Raw genomic sequence first — 18,861 nt, 5'->3', positions numbered from 1 at the left:
TCTTGGGGTAGTATTCAGTGGACCGGTGTTTTCATTGAGAAGAGCAGTAGAGACTAGACTGACGAGAGCCTATGCAGCCTTGGGAGGATTGGAGAGGTTCGTAGATTCGGTTTCACGAACCGTGAACAAAGATCTGGCTTTTTGACACTCTAGTGGCTTCAGCTATGCTTTACGGAGTTCGATATGGGAACCCTCAGTAGGCCACTATGGCAAATTTGGCAGCACGGATGGATGGAGATGTATGGAGAGCATAGTTACCCGGAACGGGAATTCGGAACGGGGAACGGCAACATGCATGAAATGCCATTCCCTGTTTCGGATACTCACGTTTGAAACACGGAACAGGGATTCGGAACGGAAAATTGGGATGGGAACGGGGAACGGGGACATGAAAATGGCCATTCCCTGTTACTATGATGGAGAGGCCTATGGTCTCTATGATTCCTCAGATGATACGGGCTAAGGCCTCAGTGCCACGTGAGATTATCCAAGTAGAGCTAGCAACCCACCCCTCGTGGTAGAAGCATTGACTAGATCAGTATGCTTAATACACAGTGTATGGGACCTTCCCACAAACGGATACGCTCGGCTAGCCTTGGAGTCATCCTGACAACTAGCACTACAGGGTGACACAGCATGCTGATATGGGCAATGACATCATGGTTTCAGTCACATGGTTTCAACATGGATAGATTGCCTCCGTTCTAGTACTCCTTGGATGCACCCTCCCTATCTCTCACACCGACAAAGACCACCAGACTCATACGTCAAGTGACAGGATCTGATTCAACTAGATACTAGGAGCACATGGATGCAGTGGGCACAGGAGTTGGGCACGAAGATGGATTTCTATAGAGAGCATCTTCTTCAACTCACGGAAGACGGTTTTGTAACTAGGCCTGCATACATGGATACACACTTATCTCATGGGATACGGTGTGCTATTGGGCACATACATACATCCTCACATCAGCTTCAAATTGAGATTGGCCGATTTGAGGGGTACCAACAGAGGCTAGGATATGTCATTTATGTCGCCTAGAGCCAAAGACATGTCACTGCCCGATGTACTATGAGATACGAGGCCGCTTCCACTATCTGTTCAAAGAGGGTTTTGGACCATTTTCTAGAGTCATAAGATACGAGGATCAGAGATGTCTTGGATTGTTTCTACTAGAGCTGCGTAGACATAGAGAGAGCTCGCTGAGGACATCATGGGAGAGCCAGTCTGAGACAGATCACAGACTTCTTTACACCAGCCAGGAGACAGCTAGAGTAGTACTCATCACAACAGATCTCAGATCCCACCCACACCAAAGGTACGCTGATTGATCGAGCCATTGAGCTAGGCAACACTTGCACCACCTGTGGCTCGGCAACACTTGCACCACCACCTGTGGCTCGGCTACCACCGCATCTTGGCATCACCACATTTGGCAAACCCTACCTAGCTTCACGCGAGAGAGGTCCAAGTTCTTGATTGAGTTGAAAAAGAAGACATATCTGAGCTTGAGTCGGAATAAGTGTCTGTCACTTCTTTCGTAATAGTTTCTAATGGTCTTCCTTGATCTATGCTCTCCTCTGTGGATGCTCTGCTCCTATTTTCTCCTAAGAAAATTGCATTTCCCAAAACTCCACCAGATCTTAGCTTCATATATGGACTCGCACAGCTTAATTGAACTGGTACTTTAAACCTAGAAAGTTGCCTTTGATTTCAAACACAGTGCTTTTGCTTTTTGCTCTCTTGTCCTTCACAAAGTCGCAATTCCCTGCACACCAACACTTAAAGACGTAATCCAGGCGCCCACGACCACGGAGGGCCTCACATCATCGACGGAGGTGGCAACTGAGGATCCAGATTATCATAGCTCGACATGCGAGACGACCAGTCAGAGTATTGACCATAGAGGATATTGACGAGATTCGGCAGCGACCAATGAGGGATTTCATCCAAGCTTGACCCGCCTACCTCTGATGATTTGTATCTCATTTGTATCACTAGTGATCTGTATCCATCTTTGTATTAGCTTTGTATCAGCTAACCCATTATATCAGCCTTCACCCCATTACCCCTATTTCGTTTCAGCTTCAGTTTTTTCAGTTCTTTATACTTTCTGTACTCACACATTGTATCAGATTCACCAATTGTAACTTTTTGTTCTCATAGGTCACTTTGGCCTTTTGAAGACGTTAATAAAACATTTCATTTCATTTCATTTCTCTCTCTCACTCCTTCCATATTTCACTTTGGCCTTTTGAAGACGTTAATAAAACATTTCATTTCTCTCTCTCTCTCTCTCTCTCTCTCTCTCTCTCTCTCTCTCTCTCTCTCTCTCTCCTCTTCCATATTTCATAGAAACTCAAAGTCCCAACACCTTTAAAGAATCAAAAAGGGTTGAGCCTTGACTGACTTTTAACTTTTCAATTTGATGCAATATACATAATGCAAAATTACTTTCATCTCAGTATGAGACACATTTTAGACAATTATATGTGCAAAGACCAGGCCGGGTCTCTCTGTTTATCGGAAAGGAAGAGGCAGCAGATTTTAGAAAATGCCCCTTTCATGGCAAAAATACATAACTTCAATATAGGCGCTTTCAGATATCTCACAAGCCCATTAAGTGCTGCAGATGAAGCCCACCAAGTACACTCCATACCCTTCGTTTGCTGCCAAAGAATCTGTCCATCAAAAGTCCACATAATTAAAACTTGGGACTGGCTTCCCTCTGATAAGGACACAGAACTCAATACTTCCAGCTGATGATAAGATAGGACAGCGACAGCTCTCTAAGTTAACCTGAACCCGCTGCTGACATTGCAAACATCATCGTTTGTGTACAAAGCAGTAATTTAATCACAGCTAAGCTGCACATAATGAGGACATAACCAAGGCAGACAGTCATCATACCCTGAAAGTAGGATTTCAAACAACTCCAAGCCAAACATGGATTCGTTAAACCATGCCAGAGTCATATCCCCTCAATCTCCGACATCCTCCTTCACACTGCACCTTACACTCACCTGTTTTTGCAACTTGAGCAGCTCAGCCTTAAATTCAGGTCATTGATTTAACAGTTGAGCCCTCTCTCGACAACTGATCTGAACTTTGAAAAGCGCCAAAGTATGGAAGGGTGCAAGTGCTTGTAAGCGAAGTTTGCGTACCTCTGTGTTTTATATGTCGAAACAGCCTCATTAAGACTTGCAAAGTGATAACGAGCACAATGGACACCAGGGCTCCCGACCACCATGTCACCTTCCCTCACCAGAAAGCTTAGAAATTCGGAATCTCCATCAACTTTGGCCCATCTTTTCCTGTGGAAACATACAAACAATTGGCATCACTGTATACCCTTCAGTGTCTCTTTCCAGATGCTCTTGCATTTTTGGAAAGGTAAAGGCGTGACAAGAAGGGTCTGCTCATAGTAACGCCCTGCCCCTCAAAGTCCAGTTCATGCTAAGGGTGCAGGTGAACAAGCAGGTTTGACAAAGCATGCCAAAAAAAAAAAAAAAAAGAAAACTCTCTACTACATATGCACACAATTAAAAGGCGCGCACATAAAAAAACTACATCCATTAAAGTGAATTTGCTACCTAAAAATAAATTAAGCCATATAGTTTCAGAGCAATTGACCAATGACAAACAAGTTACTTATCCATCCGTAACAGTGTAGAACAAAATCAAACATGGATGTTCCAGTCATACAAACGAAATTATTAGTAGTTAATCATTGAGTTTTCCTATATTCAGTGCTTAGAGAAATCTGAGGAAGGGACTAAGATACCCACATCCATAGCTGAAGGAAGCTCTCCTGTTTAAATAGAGTAGCCAAGGGGAGTGTAGCATTGCCATTACCAAGTTGACCTGTCCTTGAAGACTTCCTCACAGCTGAGCAATGATTACCATAGGCACCCCCCAAAAGGGTGTATTGCTATAGCTCCTTTAGTGTTAGGTAATAACCCAAAGATAGAAAAATGTCCCTAGTCTCCCTTGCCTGATTGATACGCTAATTACATATGTTTTGATTTGTACGACCCTTTGAGGACAAGCTGACTCAAGCATCCTCAAGGACCCATAGTACTTGGTAATACAGCCCTGCCTTTACACAAAACGAAGAAGCAAATCAAAGAGAGCTTCAAGAGTGGTATTACATTAGGTAGTGAAAGAGAAGGTGTTGTACTATGTGTTCCATTTGAGAGGTAATCTACTGGTGGAGTAGCCAAGGGTGATGTACAAAAGCACAAATTGCCCTTACAATTGTGGCTCTTAGTACCGATATTCATGGATGTTCTTTGTGTTTGGTCAGAATATACTTGTTGGTAGGTAGGAGGGCAAAGCTTACCTTCTTGCAGTAGAGAAATGTTCTTGCGAGTGTTTCAAGCACATTGTTGCAAGTAGAGAAGCTAGAAATGTTTCAAGCATGCCCTTGCAAGTGTGCACTTCTTGAAAACACGATTGTTACTTTTTTTTAATCGAAAGGACATCCCAAATAAGTGAAAAGGAAAATCGGATGAACATTAGAAGTAAAGAATGCATCATCAAATTATAAAAGAAAAGTCGATGTAATACTAACACACAAGGGAATATTTTCCCATAGAAGGGAGAAACCTTGCACCCCCCCCCCCCCCCCCCCCCCCCCCCCCCCCCCAAGCCTCCCTCGCGCTGCCTGCCCTGCCATGCCCGCCCGCTTCCCTCACTCAGCACCAGCGCACAGCAGCCCGCCTCCCTCGCGCTGCCTGCCCTGCCTTGTCCTGCCCGCCCACTGCCTGCATTCAGCACCAGCGTGCATCAGCACAGCGCGCAGCCAGCCCCAAGCATTGCACCCCCCCCCCCCCCCCCCCCCCCCCCCCCCCCCCCCTCTCCCCGGGCCCGCCCCAACCTCAGAGCAGTTCGACCCACTTTCGACAGTGGAGGCATTGTTTTCGATCTAGCTATAGATGTTCTGGTAGAGGAGGCAGACCTGCCCATCTCCGTCTGCTTTCCCGGTTTGAGGAGGGACTACCTGCCACTTTTGTTCAAGATAGGCTCAGAGATTGGGACTGTCCTGGAGACACCTCGCACGGCAGCCTTTGTAGCTGCCAAGGCGGCCGGCATCCCCACAATACGTGTTGTGGTTCAGAACACCCATTCTCCCCCAAAGGTCATCCTACTCCCAAGGGTAAGTGGGGGTTGGTTCCGTCAGAGCGTGGAGTATTCGGGCCTCCCGAATCAGTGTTTCATTTGCAGACAGATGAGCCATTCGGCTAAGGCCTGTCCTCGCAGGAGACCTCGACCCACAGCGCAGGCGCAGCCTACCAAGGCTGAGCATGCCCAACAGCCAGACACACGAGACGCACAGGCAGGTACCCCGGGTGAGACAAGCGATGAGACAGCTAACGGTTGGCAGCAGTTTCCTAGCCGCCGCCGACAAAAGAGGGCTCGCCCCACTGCTCCTCCTGGTGGCCGACCTTCTACAACTCAACAGCACTGGGTTCCGACAGGGAGCCGTTTTGACCCACAGGACCCGCCTGAAGAGGCCCCGTCCACTTCAGTTCCTCCACCTCCACCTCCTCCTCCCTCAGACGCTACCGTTCCGTCTCCCCCGCCTCCTCCCCCCCCCCCACCTCCACCTCCACCTTTGCCTCCCGTCCCCCCTTTCTCCCGGTCGGATCCACAGACTCATCTCCCGACCCCTCCACCACTCCTTCCCAGACGCAGGGGACTGGACACGCGTCTGCCGCAAGGCAATCTCTTCGTAGTGCTTTCGCTACGAGCCGTGTGGATTAAGAGGGACCCACTTGAGGCCGCCTTTTTTGGTGCAGACTTCTCCTTTTGCAACAGTCCCTAGAGGTTTGACTAGCTTTGACATTCACAAATGCTCGGACTTCTTCGACTACAGTTTCACTCGGTTTCTAGGTGACTCTTCTCCTGACCTAGAGGAGGCTTGCTTTCGAGTCCATGTCCTCTTTCTTGCAGCTAGAGGAATTGAGGCTTTGGACACAGTAGTGGGTTTCTCCTTCTCGTTCTGCGGTAGGGATCACACAGAGTGGACCCAGCACACAGTTCTTGACTGGCTCTAGACTCACGCTACTGAGTTCTCACACCACATAGGGGACTTAAGGGTGACAGATTTGGTGCAGACACTTTGGCCTCTGCCCGAGTTCAGCGTGACGCCTCCGGATGCAGTAGGTTGCATGCACATTGTGGTGCACTTGTTTACTGACACTCAGAGCCCTCCCACTTATGTATTTGAAAATGAGGATTCTTGCACAGAGGATGTAGCCCTTCGGGCTGCACGCTCGGCTTGGGCTCGTGCGGGACAGTGACTTCTTTTGTGCTTGTCTAGAGGTCGTTCAGATGCGGATTACTCCCCATCCAAACCGGCCTCAAAGATAGCGAGGTTGGCTGTTGTGGAAGAAAACAGTTGTTGTGGCAGCAGCTGTTTTCTCCCACCGACTCCATGAGGATCATCTCATGGAATGTGCAAGGTTTAAGGAGGGCCCCAGTTTCAGCCTCAGCGGGGTCGGCTGCGTCAAGAGCTTTAGAGATGCCTTGTGGGTGGTGAGATTGACATTCTTATGCTACAGGAGCATCATCTTTGTGAGGTCGCATTAGACGGTGTGGTCAGATTTTTCATGGTCGCTATGAGACGTTTTGGTCCGCTGCATTTGGACCTGGAGGCATCAAGGGTGGGGTATGTATGATTATTGTGGATTCTTTGCAACAGGCCATTGTGGGCAGAGGGATTATTGTGCCAGGCAAGGCTCAGTGGATCACTATGCAGGTTGAGGGTTGCCTCACGGGCTTCCTAAACATCTATGCACCCAATGTGGCGAGTGCACGTGCAGAGTTTTGGTCTCATATTGTAGAGTCTCTGCCGCAGCAGGCAGAACAATGGTGCATTGGGGGTGACTTCACATGTTGGAGGACCTCTCTGACACGATTAGAGGTAGCCATACTATTGTGCATGGAGTTGAGTTGGCAGCTTGAGAGAGGTTATCTATGACTATGCGGGTTTCTGATGTGTGCCAGCACTCTAGCTTTGTGAGGCCTCCAGACAGTAGCTTGGCCTTCTCTCTTTGGATCGCAAAGTGGGAGGAGTGAATCTAACTCGGATAGGTCGCTTCTACACTAATGACCATTTTTGTGACATGGGTGGGTCAGTTTGCATTCTGGTTGGGACTTCTTTTTCGGACCATGCACCAGTGATCCTCACAGTGACACATAGACAAAGGAGGGGGAGCACGATGCTTCCGATCCCTGAGAGGGTCTTGCTAGACTCTGCGCTCAGAGAGCGAGTGGTGGCTCTTTGGACAAAGCGCTTAGACTTGCAAGACTCTCCTGCTGACAGAGTTGCCTCTGGACTTGCTCATCTTAGTCAGCTATTTCTCCAGGAGTCTACGACCCGCCTGGTTGCAGTGCGAGAGGAGCAGCCTCTCCGACAGGGCGTTGCCTCCTTGCAGAGGATGCAGCAGCACCCAGAAAGTCCTTGGATGGAGGAGCAGTTGCAGCAGGTTCGCCAGGAGCTTGCTAGCATAGAGGAGAGGGGCCAGGAGTTTGCTTTTCATCGACAGGCATCTCAATGGACCCAGGTGAGTGACAAAGTGACAAGGTCTTTCTTTGAGACAGTGGGGCCCCGAGTTGAGGAGGCCTGACGGGTCAGTTGCTTCAAAACCAGAGGACATGCGTGCAATTTCCGCCGATTTTTATCGTGACCTGCTGGCAGCAGAGCCTCGGTCAGAGCGTCAAGCTGCATGCAGGGAGAAGGTGTGGACATAGATGCCTTGTCCTGTGACAGAGGAGATATGCCAGAGGCTTGAGTTGCCTCTTCAGTGAGAGGAGATCCACGCGGCCCTCATAGCAATTCCTGTGGTAGCTGTCCAAGTGAGGATCGTTTGATTCCCAGCTTCTTCTTAGAGTACTGGGACTTGCTTGGCTCAAATCTTTGCAGCGCTTTTCAGTACATTCTACACACAAGAGAGATGCCTGACAGCTGGAGTGAAGGCCAAATTTACCTCATTCCCAAGGGGGGTGGCTCCTTGGATGAGATTCGACAGTGGTGGCCCATCACCATCCTCAACTCAGCCTACAAAATTCTCGCCAAGGCTATGAGTTTGAGGATTCAGCCACTTCTAGAGAGCATCATAAATGGGACACAGACATGTTTTGTCAGAAAGCGTAGTATCCTTGACAACATCTTCACGTTCTAGGAGGCATCTGCCCTCGCACGCCTCCGTGGTGAGGATCTGGTGATACTTCTTCTCGATTTTGAGAAGGCCTACGATAGAGTTGACTGGGACTTTTTTGAAGGGCACTTTACGCAGGATGGGCTTCTCAGATGCATGGATCAGAGGTGTGTCACCTCTTTACAGACAGGCACACAGTCAGGTACTTTTGGCAAGAGTTAGAGGAGATCCTTTCATGCTCACACATTCGGTCAAACAGGGCTGCCCTCTTGCCCCCTTCCTCTTTGTCTTCTATGCTGAGGCAATGAGCAGGTTTTTGGCTTCACAGTAGGTTGGTCTTCGTGGCTTCGCGCTCCCTATTCGGGGAGAAGACCTAGTGAATGCTGAGTTTACAGACGACATAGCGTTGTACTAGGAGGGCCAAGAGGCCAACCTTCACAGGTGTGAGCAGGCTCTTGAGACCTTTTGTTGTGCATTAGGCGTACGGATCAACTGGAGAAAGACAGTGGCTTTCTCGGTTGGTAGTGCTCCTACCCCTGATTGGCTGCCAGGTGAGGGCTTCAGATGGATTCCCCCAGGGACTGCAGTTCGATACTTGGGCTGTCAGGTTGGCTTGGACTTGTCTCCTGAGCAGCAGATTGCTGCCCTCCTCCTATCCATCAGAAGAAAGTTGTTACATTGGAGTTCCGCACGACTTTCTCTGGCAGGCAGAGCTGTAGTGGCTAACTAGGTGTTGTTGGCTACTATGTGGTACATCACTTCTTGTTGGATCTTTTCGAGTTCATGCATCAGCCAGGTAGAGAGGCTAATTAGGAACTTCCTTTGGTCAGGGCGTGACACTCAGATAGCCCGGGCCAAAGTGGCCTGGTAGGTCACCACTCTTCCTTGTTCTCAAGAAGGATTGGGGATCATAGACCCAGCACAGCAGAGTAGAGCCCTTCTTGGGAAGTTTGTTGTCAGAGGATTACTTCCAACTGACGAGCCCTGGCAAGAGTTTTTGTTGCAGCAGCTTAGTGCCAGAGTACCTCAGGCTAGAGGCCCCTGGCGACCTTCGACCAAATGGATTTTCACAAAGATGCGCACAGTTGGCCTGAGCAGGAGACTCGAGGACCGTTCCGCTGTGAGTCTTTTCCATTCCTAGGAGCAACTACGGAGAGGCCTGGAGTAGCATCAGCCTACTTGCATGGAGGAGCGTCTGAGACAGCCCCTGGTTTGGAACCCCATGGTTAGCACTCAGAGAGGCCACTTGGTTGATAGTAGGCTTCATGTTTCTTAGGGTCCCATGGCAGAGGGTCCAGCAGGCACTTTAGGTGATTGGCTACAATTTTTAGGTTTGTCAAAGAAGCTTTAGAGCATCCAGCTACAGGGCATGAGAGGGTACAGAGCATGTGTCAAGACATCACAGAGGCAATACCTGTTAAGTGGGTCACCTCTCTGGAGTCAACAGCACCCAGATGGGTAGGGGCCTTCACGCGGCTGGAGGTTCTCATCTCAGTTCGGGCTTGCTCAGAGACTGTACCCTCCCTGTTTTTCGAGCTACAGGGTATCTGTGGGAGGACTTGGTCAGCTGTGGGAGGACTTGTGTCATAGATCCCGACCCTGCAGCTCTTGAGACTGGCCACTGGAGGCTGTGGACTTGGGAGTGCTGTCCATTGGCACGAGTGCAATGGGATCCTGGAGAGTGGTTTTGGAGGGACCCTTTCTCCTCAATCGACCATCCAAGTGTCCTTTCTTTCAGTACACTGTTTGACTGGGACGTCACATACTGGAAGCACGAAGAGAGGCAGCACCAAGAGAGGCTCCTCTTGCTGCAACACCTCATTAGCAGGAGGAGGGTCTCACAACTGAGTTCTTGTCAGCTTTTTGAGAGAGGTTGTGAGACTCCGGACAACCACGGCAAGTCACTTTGTTCCAGTGAGAGAGAGGAGTGTTGGGAGCTCATATGCGGCCCAACACTCTTGTTCATCTGGCGGGCCCGCTGCTTCCACATCTTTGAGGCTCGCCCTGTACCACAAGCAGAGACTGTTCAAGATCTTTGACTAGAGTTGATCCACACTCTCAGAGGACAGTTCGAGAGACTCCAAGGCAGCTACGACCGCATGCAAGAGTGTAGAGAGGCTTTCCTTCGACTCTGGCGACCTAGGCCTTTCTTCACCATGGTCAAGGGTGTGCTCAGATGGCACTACCGCCCACCTGTGTGGCTTTTCCCTCCTCCCATCTCTTGATTTAGCCTCATTGTACATATGTTTTTTTTCATTGGGAGAGTATCCCCCCTTTGTTTGTTGTAGCCGTCTCTAGCAGAGGTGATTGTAGACCCATGGGCAGTTTCAGTAACTAATAGAAAGATCTTTTTCTCGGAAAAAAAAAAAACATGTATCAACATACAGGAATAATAGCAGTACATCACGCGCTGACTTGTTGACATAGTGGGTGCTCCCAATGGGACTATTCTAAAAACCATATGTAGCTAAGTATGCATATATCTTTCCTACCAACCATGAGGCACAGTTGCTTCGAAACATACAATGTTTACTTCAAAGTGCATGCTTTCTTTTCATACCCTTTTTGGCTAGAAGCATGAGGCTGTGTTATGTGCACTTCCTCATGGGCATTTCATTTAGAAACGTAATTTTGGTGTCCACTAACGTAAATTTGAAATATTTTAAGTTCTTATCACAAAAATACTATATAGAGTGTTTTCATACGAAACTCAAGAGAAAAATTTCTTCAACTTGATGTTCTCTTGCGCACAAACTTTTGCAACAAGTCTGACTTTATAGTGTCCTCAATTAGAAATGTAATTTCAATAACCAACTTCAGTGGATTCCCATTAATTTCATCCATGCTCATAGAGCAAATGGAGAGAAACCATGTCAAAGTTTATACCAATTTCTTACACAATCGTTATAACAACTAACCTGGGGGCGGCACGCGGGGGGGGGAGGGGAGTGCAGCAAGAGGGGATTTTTCATTTCAAGAGATTTATACATTTACATTTGCAAGAGGGGTTTAGAAATCAATTTTAGGATAACACAAACATTTATGAAGAAAAAGGGGTCATTTCAAAGAAGGGTGGCACAGCCATAAATGAAACCTGAAGTAAGGAAATGAGTTTTGGATGCTGCTCTAATAAACTCTGCAGCTTATTTTGATCCTTTAATAGATCCTGCATAAGATCCCAGTAGTGAGGAGGTACCCCAAATTAAGACACAACAGGTTCAAAGTACTATTTTTAAGAGCCAAGGGAAGGTTAAAGCACCTGAATCGCCTCAGGAGAAGCTAGAATTTGTTGAAGTAAATTTCCAGGCTCTTGTTGCTGGGATCCATTTGAAATCTGTTGTGGAGGTGTTGGATGCATTGGTTGCAGGAATGACTGTGGCAGTGGCATAGCAGTTGGTGTCTGCACTGAAAACTGAAAGGTTGGTATAGAATGCATACTATGCTGCGATGCAGCTGGATGGTAATGCTGCAGAATTGGAGTGCCCGAGACAGGAGGAACTTGAGAGATGTTTGGCCTCCCTGGAGGAAGAGGTGGCTGAAAGGTAGGAAGCACAACTGAAGGATGATGTAAAGCCTGTCCGATTTGAGGTGAAAATGTTGAAAACTTTCTTTCCATAGACGGGGATTCCACAGTAGGATGACTTGTGTACGTTGGAGTGCTTTCAGAAGGTAATCTTCCAATTTGAAATGTTCCAGGAGCACTAAGTATAGCACCACTCGCCACTACAGGGACCTGCTGACTGGTAGAAAATGGAGGGGGCGTTGGAGGGAGCGGCGGTGCTACTCTTGCACTTCCTACAGATCCAGTTTCCTCACTAATTAAAGGTGGCCAAGGTGGTAGAGGTGCCTGTGAGAAACCTATTGCGGTCCCCATTTGAGGAATATGTTGATGCCCCATAGGGCCCATCCCATATGTAATAGTGCTGATTGGCGTTGCATGTACTTGATCTATACGTCCTAAATTGGGATCAGCAGGTTGCCATGAACCAGATGGTCGAGGTAGTGGTGGCGGAGGTGGTGTTACTGTTGTCAACAGTGAAGCACTCGATGGAAGAAGAGGCGGAAGCTTGGAACCTCCTATATAAAATAAGCCTTTTCATTTCAGTAAAAATTATAGATAGTATAGCTACATCAACAAACAACTCTCTACCTACCCGAGGAAACTTCAAATTTTTCTGGTATTACTCCTGCAGGAATAGGTGGAGGTGGTGGTAAAGGAGGTGGCAGAGGAGGAGCTGCATTAAACTGCAATTGATTCCTCTGTTGAACTACATTCAAGCCTCCAGTACTGTTAGGAAATATTGATCCTTGCTCACCAACATGAGAAACAGGAGTTGAGAAACTTGTGTTCCCTGATTCTTGGACCCGTAATGAAACCCCCACTGTTGGAGCCACCTCCACTCCTTGCTGCATTTGGACTTCTAAGTTTAGGGATGCTGAAGATGAAGAATCCATTGGATTCTTCCTTGCCAAATTTGCTTCTCCAATGTCACCATACGGCATAGGACGCATGGATAAGGGACCTCCATGCTGGGGCAGAGTTAATTTTTTCATGTCATCTGCTGCTGAAAAAGTGTCTTGTGCAGTATTCTGCCTACCAGGTTCAATGCTTACTGTCACGGAGGTTGAAGAAAGATGTACTTCCATGCTTGCTTTACCTAGGTTTGCAGATAGAAGAGCACTCCTCTCTGAATCAGGAACAAAATCACTCCCAGAAGGAAGAGACATTAAATCATCTGTGTCAGGCACTCCTACCTCAATGTCCACATCTTGCAGATCTTCCTCAGGCATTATGGGGCGACTCACCTTTGCAGACATGGAGGCTGTTTCCAATTTAACTGTCTCAACTTGTATCTGTGTTTGTGGGACAAGCGGAGGTTGACCTTCAGTAGTTGTAGGTGCCCCAACAACTAGATGTCTGTCTCGTTGTCTCGCCATAAATTCATCAACATGTATGGATGGTGGCCTACCACCCCCTAATGCACTGCGCTGACTTATACCACCACTAAGACATGTACTCATTTCATTACCTCTCTCTCTAGCAACATAATCATCAACATGCATCGAAGGTGGCCTGCTGGTGTTCGGTTTACGCTGTCTAAATGTATCCCTTCTAGAAGAGGCAGCTACAGATGACAAGCTCCCAGTTCGTCCTGTAAGACCTCCACTAACACTTGAAGCCACATCCGCCAATGGGCCATTTGCACCAGTGTCCACACCATGCTTTTTGATTCCTGCCTCAAGCGTGTTGACAGCCTTTCTCTTCCCTGGTAAACCTGTCGACAATTTATCAGACATGTCACCTGCACATTCCCAGGTAAACGTATCCTTCAGAGTATCATCAAAAATGCCATCAGTCTCTGGCACACAGCCAGGGTCCCATACAGTCTCTGTCTCATCAAACTCAAAGAGCAGCTGTGGAAGAAGCCTCCACCCTGTAGCATCTGCATGACAAATTGAACCTTCCTCTGTCATTGGCTGCAATGAAAGGAGCCCATCAACCACCTGTTTGACCTTGTTTTCCAGATTCACTAGTGGTGGTAGATTGTCAAGTATACGCAACATGGAAGTAACATAATTGAGAGCCTGCAAAAATCCTCTCCCATTATCAAACAAGTCGCTGAACGTCCTTTAATTAAAGAGAAAACAGTTTCCTTCCTGAGAACACTTCAGGAAACTTTTCCTAGCAACTACGTTTTGAAAATACAGGGTATTGAAAGGGGAAAGCGGTTTCACACAAAATTCCCCCTATAGAAAGTAAAAACTTGTCTCAATGTAAACAAAGTACTTCTATGCTACCTTCACTGATGCAAGTCTTTTTCCATCAAGTGACTCTTCAACATTAACATCACTATCCACCCAGCTTCTCAACAAAGCCATAACTGAGCTAAGTGTCTCCTTGGTCTCCTTTTTGTCCATCTCAAACAGTAAATGCAAAGCACCAAGACCACAAACGCTGCAAAATAGAACACATCAATTGGATGAATTTGACCTCTGTCAACAACTGTTCAATCTCCCCACACATACCTCCTTCCAGCTGCAGAAAGTTGAATTGCTGCTAGTGCAAAATGTTGCAGAATATGTAAAACGAGAAGAACATCTGCACTTTCTGACAATCCAGCAAGGAGACGTCTGCAAAACGGAACCAACGATCGAAGTCCCACCGATTGATGAGTAATCTCATCTGCGTCCATAGAGTCGGTTGGTGCAGTCTCCTCCTGGGCTTCTAATTGATTTTTTCTTATTGATATGGCAACTGTTGCAAAGGCTGCGCGACCAAGTTGATGACTGGCAAGTTTTGAAAGTGCTGCTACAGCTACATCAAGTTCTTTCTCCAAGGGCAAGGACTGAACAAAAATCTCTCAATCAATCTCTCTCTCTCTCTCTCTCTCTCTCTCTCTCTCTCTCTCTCTCTCTCTCTCTCTCTCTCTCTCTCGCTCTCTCTCTCTCTCTCTCTCTCTCTCTCTCTCACAAGAACCTCGTACAAAGCTTTGGCTCTTCGATACCTTAGTGACCTCAGCCATGCTATATGGAGTTCAGATATGGGGCCCTTCTGTGGCTCATAGCAGTTGCCCTAGTAGTACTGATGGTTGGAGATGCATGGAGAGACCTCTGGTTTCCATGATTTCGCGGATGATTAGAGCCAAAGCCTCAGTACCACATGAGATTATCCGCGCAGAGCTGGCTGCCCCCCCGCTGGTGGTAGAGGCACTCACTAGATCAGTCTCCTTTTTACATAGCATCTGGGAGCTCCCCAGAGACAGGTATGCACGTTTAGCACTGGAGTCTTCTCGGCAGCTGGCTTCACAGGGAGATACGGCATGTTGGTATGCACAGACGACCTCTTGGTTCCAGATTCATGATTTTAGCATAGACAGGCTACCACCCTTCCAGTATTCGCTGGATGCACCCTCTTTGTCCCTTACTCGGACAGAGGTTAGCAGACTCGTCATACAGGATGTGACTCAGCTGGATACCAGGAGGACTTGGATAGAGCCGACCCATGAGCTAGGCACGAAGATGTCTTTCGACAGGGAGCATCTTCTCCAGCTCACAGAGGACGGTTTTGTGACTAGACCTAGCTACATGGACACACACCTGTCATATGGTTTACGATGTGCCATTGGTCAGATACGCACATCTTCTCATCAGCTTGCGTATCTTCTCATCAGCTGGAGATAGAGGTGGGTAGGTTTAGCAGAGTACCAGCAGAGGCCAGGATATGTCAGTTATGCCATTTGGGGCCAGAGACAGAGCTGCACTATAAATGCCATTGCCCAGTTTGCTATGAGATACGAGGTCGTTTTCATTGCCTCTTTAGGGATGGTTTTGGGCCACTATCTCGAGTTATGAGGTACCAGGATCAGAGATGCCTTGGGCTATTCTTGCTAGAGCTGCGCAGACACAGAGAGAGCCTCTTGAGGAGATCAGATAGGGGGAGACAGTCCCAGAGGGAGATCACTGATTTCCTTCGTGTGGAGACGCGCCAGTCAGAGGAGCAGGATCCAGAGCAACCTCCAGGACCTACCTGCACTAGAGGTATACTTATTGACAGGGCCATGGAGCTTGGGAGATCTAGACGCCCGCGATTGCGAGGATCATCACTGCATCGACGGAGGATTCATCAGAGGATCAGGATCATTCTAGTACGATATGGGAGACACCCAGCCAGAGTGCTTACTATGGAGGACATTGATGAGATTCGCCAACGGCCGATGCTGGACATCTTGGGACCCTGATGTGCAGATGCTCCCTCACCCTCAGTTTCTTCATGTGCAGAGTTTTGTATCATTGGATTGTTGTACTGGCTAGAGAGTCTCTAGTCAATGCCCCCCCCCCTAGCTTGTCACTACAGCTTTCAGTCTAGTTTTTTCATTCATAGTTTTTTCATCTTTTCACTTCTATAGACAGTGTATCAGATACATCATTTTGTAATCGTGATGGTCTCATAGGTCATTTTGGCCTTTTGTAGACGTAAATATATCATTTCATTTCTCTCTCTCTCTCTCTCTCTCTCTCTCTCTCTCTCTCTCTCTCTCTCTCTCTCTCTCTCTCTCTCTCTCTCTCTCTCTCTCTCTCTCTCTCTCGTCCGTACTCTATCGCTGCCTCTCCTTTGACATACCTCCCCGCGTTCCCCCACTCGCCCAGCTACCACACCCGCTGCTAATGTGGATGCACACGTGCGCTTAGTGGCTCTTTTTCGGACGGCAATCAAGTATGAGGAAGTTGAACGATAAAGCCGAACCTTAGAGGATGCCATTCGAAAGTGCAAAGAGGAAATGACGGAGACCATTACCAAGATGAACCGCAATCTCTTGGGCATAATAAACATGCTCGAAGGACGCGTGCTGATCCAAGAGAGCAAGATAAATACGCTGGAAGACCGAGTGACGACTCAACATGAAGAGATTGCGTCACTCAAGAAAGATCTCGCCGAAGCACGATCAAGAAACACATTGGAAGAGGGAGAACTGTAACCCTCAGTAATCGAAGAAACCAACACGATCAAGGAGCAAGTACGGGCCATCAAAGAGGGAGAAGAGCAACACAAAGAAATGACGACTTCCTGGGTGGATGTTCTTACCAAAACTCAACAGAAGGCGGATGAAGCCAAGAAATGGATCAAGGTGGCCAAGAAAGGAAAAGGCAAGGAGATAACGCCCACGTCCACACCCACTATCATTAATCAGACACTAGAGGAGGAGCAAAGAAGACGGTGCGCGCTTTACATGTGAGAATTTGCGGTCTTAAAGACAAAGGCAATGTGGACGAAGAGGTAAAAGAACTCATAGCCTTGATGGGGGTTCATGAGCCGACGCACACAAGAGCATAGAGAGTGGGCAACATAAAGAAAAATGGAAGCAGTGGGGAAACCTCAAAAGAAAGAGCACTCATTCTCCCTTTTCCCTCCATGGAAGCGAAGAAGTCCTTGAAGAAAAGACCAACTCTTAAAGAGACTGGCATCTTTCTCGCGGATGATCTCACCCTCTCGCAGATCGCTCATATGCAGGAAGTAATGCCGGAGATTAGAGCGTGTAGCGTGGATAATGTGTCGTGCTCTCTACAGTGTGGGTGCCCCTCAGTGCAATGTGCGTGACAATCTCACTCAAACAAATGGAAACTCTCTCAAACAGAATGAAACACAGAAACAATGGATAACAGCAGAGACACAACAGTGGACCAAAATTGGTGGACTCGACTAGCTCAAAGAACCATGTACAGACTCTGGCGTGGCAGCACACTCAGCTCCAGCCTAGGACTCACACGTACAAATGGGGGTGTCGAGGCTCGGATGTGCAGGGATGGTGAAGCAATGCTCTGTGCAAGACTCGCTGCTCTCGACGACCATGCTGGACCAAAAATGAAGCCGATGATGATAATGACCCAACGGCTCATAAATGTCAGCCACCTAAGCCAATCTCCAAAGTGAGTGGTGGTGGTGACCTGGCCACGATGTCCACTAGACAACCGTCCGTATCCTGCCACGTGTCACTGCCCAGCCAAGCCCACAGAGTCCGTCCAGAGTCCGACTAGTGTCAACCAGGCCAGACCAACCGTACTAACTGAGTGTCCTGTGAAAGTGACACTATAGCCTGCTACAGGTTGCCGGCCACAAGACCGCTCACCGTCTCGGTGAGAGGAAATATTGAAAAACTAGGAGATACTGAAAAAATGTGAAATAAAACCAATCGGTACTGCATGTACATCTTTCTTGAAGCAGGTGCTTGGCCCACCCATGCAAGAAATGATTGCAGCTGGCAAGAGAATTCAACTTTGGAGAAGGAGGTTTCTTTGCTCGGTCACAACACAGGATGGCGGATTCTTATGCAGAGATGATGACAAAGAATTTAAAGAAGTTCCAAGTAGAGTGTGAAGAGTTGCAGCAAATTCTTGGCACTTCTCAAGTTGAAAACCAATGAAGTGTAGTCGCTCTAAAGGAGGCATATGAGAGGCTCTTGAAGGAGTTGCAGAGGCCAGTCGTAGTTGTTGAGGAAGAGCATGAAGGGTTCACGAAGTAGAATGAAACGCAGACTCCTTGACGAGAATTTTTGGGTTGCAAAGGGAGCTTGAGGCTACTGAAGATGATCCCGTTTCTTGTTTCTAATACCTACTTTGCGGGTTCTAAAGATGGAAGAATCAAGTTCAGCGCCTCAGGAGATTCAATTAAATGTAAAACTTCTGGCTGATCCATCTCCAGTAACATGCCGGTAACTTTTCCTGCGTGCTCCTGTTCTAAATGATCTACAAGTGGATACAGCTTCTCGCCCAACATCAATCTCTGTTGTTGAGGAGGAGTTGATGCTAAGGCAGATGCCAAAGCTGCAATCGGCATAAAGCTTGTATCAGATGTGCTCGAAGGCATTCCAGCCATTTCATAGCTATTGGCTCCTTGAAGAGATACTTCCTAGCCATTCCTAGACGTCTGAGAGTAGCGTAGTCACGGGGTTGGGCGCGTCACGGGGACGGGGCTTGGAGCTCTGGAACGGGGGCCTGGAGCTCTGATACCAAGTGTGACGACCCGGAGTTTGGGCCGTCATGTGGAGAAGCGTGGTGGGCGCGTTTGCGGAGAAAAGGGCCCGGCTCGGAAGGGACCGGCTCAGGTCAAGGTGCGTTTGTCTTCAAAGAGGCCCGGCTCGGACGGGACCGGCTCGGGCGGAGTTGCCTTCAAAGGGGCCCGGCTCGGACGGGACCGGC

General features: G+C 48.1%; 1 protein-coding gene across 2 annotated transcripts in view; it reads right to left on the bottom strand.

Annotated features, from left to right (window-relative positions):
- Positions 1–2,382: 2,382 nt before the first annotated feature.
- The window catches only part of EMB2016 (mRNA methyltransferase EMB2016), a 186,514-nt gene continuing 170,035 nt past the window's right edge, over positions 2,383–18,861 (bottom strand). The window contains exons 23-30 of one of the 2 annotated variants that reach the window (XM_086515715.1): positions 14,194–14,513; positions 13,966–14,122; positions 12,321–13,752; positions 11,426–12,243; positions 11,261–11,332; positions 3,166–3,315; positions 2,912–3,024; positions 2,383–2,682 (exon numbers count right to left, since the gene is read on the bottom strand). In XM_086515715.1, coding sequence (XP_086371841.1) covers positions 3,295–3,315; positions 11,261–11,332; positions 11,426–12,243; positions 12,321–13,752; positions 13,966–14,122; positions 14,194–14,513 — 2,820 coding nt within the window. In that variant the 3' untranslated portion in view covers positions 2,383–2,682; positions 2,912–3,024; positions 3,166–3,294. The remainder of the gene's footprint in view (positions 2,683–2,911; positions 3,025–3,165; positions 3,316–11,260; positions 11,333–11,425; positions 12,244–12,320; positions 13,753–13,965; positions 14,123–14,193; positions 14,514–18,861) is intronic. The other variant, XM_086515716.1, reaches the window with a different exon arrangement.

The sequence above is a fragment of the Adiantum capillus-veneris genome, chromosome 7 (assembly GCF_014529385.1).
Source record: "Adiantum capillus-veneris isolate H3 chromosome 7, ASM1452938v2, whole genome shotgun sequence".
Taxonomy (NCBI): Eukaryota; Viridiplantae; Streptophyta; class Polypodiopsida; order Polypodiales; family Pteridaceae; genus Adiantum; species Adiantum capillus-veneris.
Note: the sequence above shows the minus strand (reverse complement) of the source record. Positions and strands in the feature narration are given on the sequence as shown.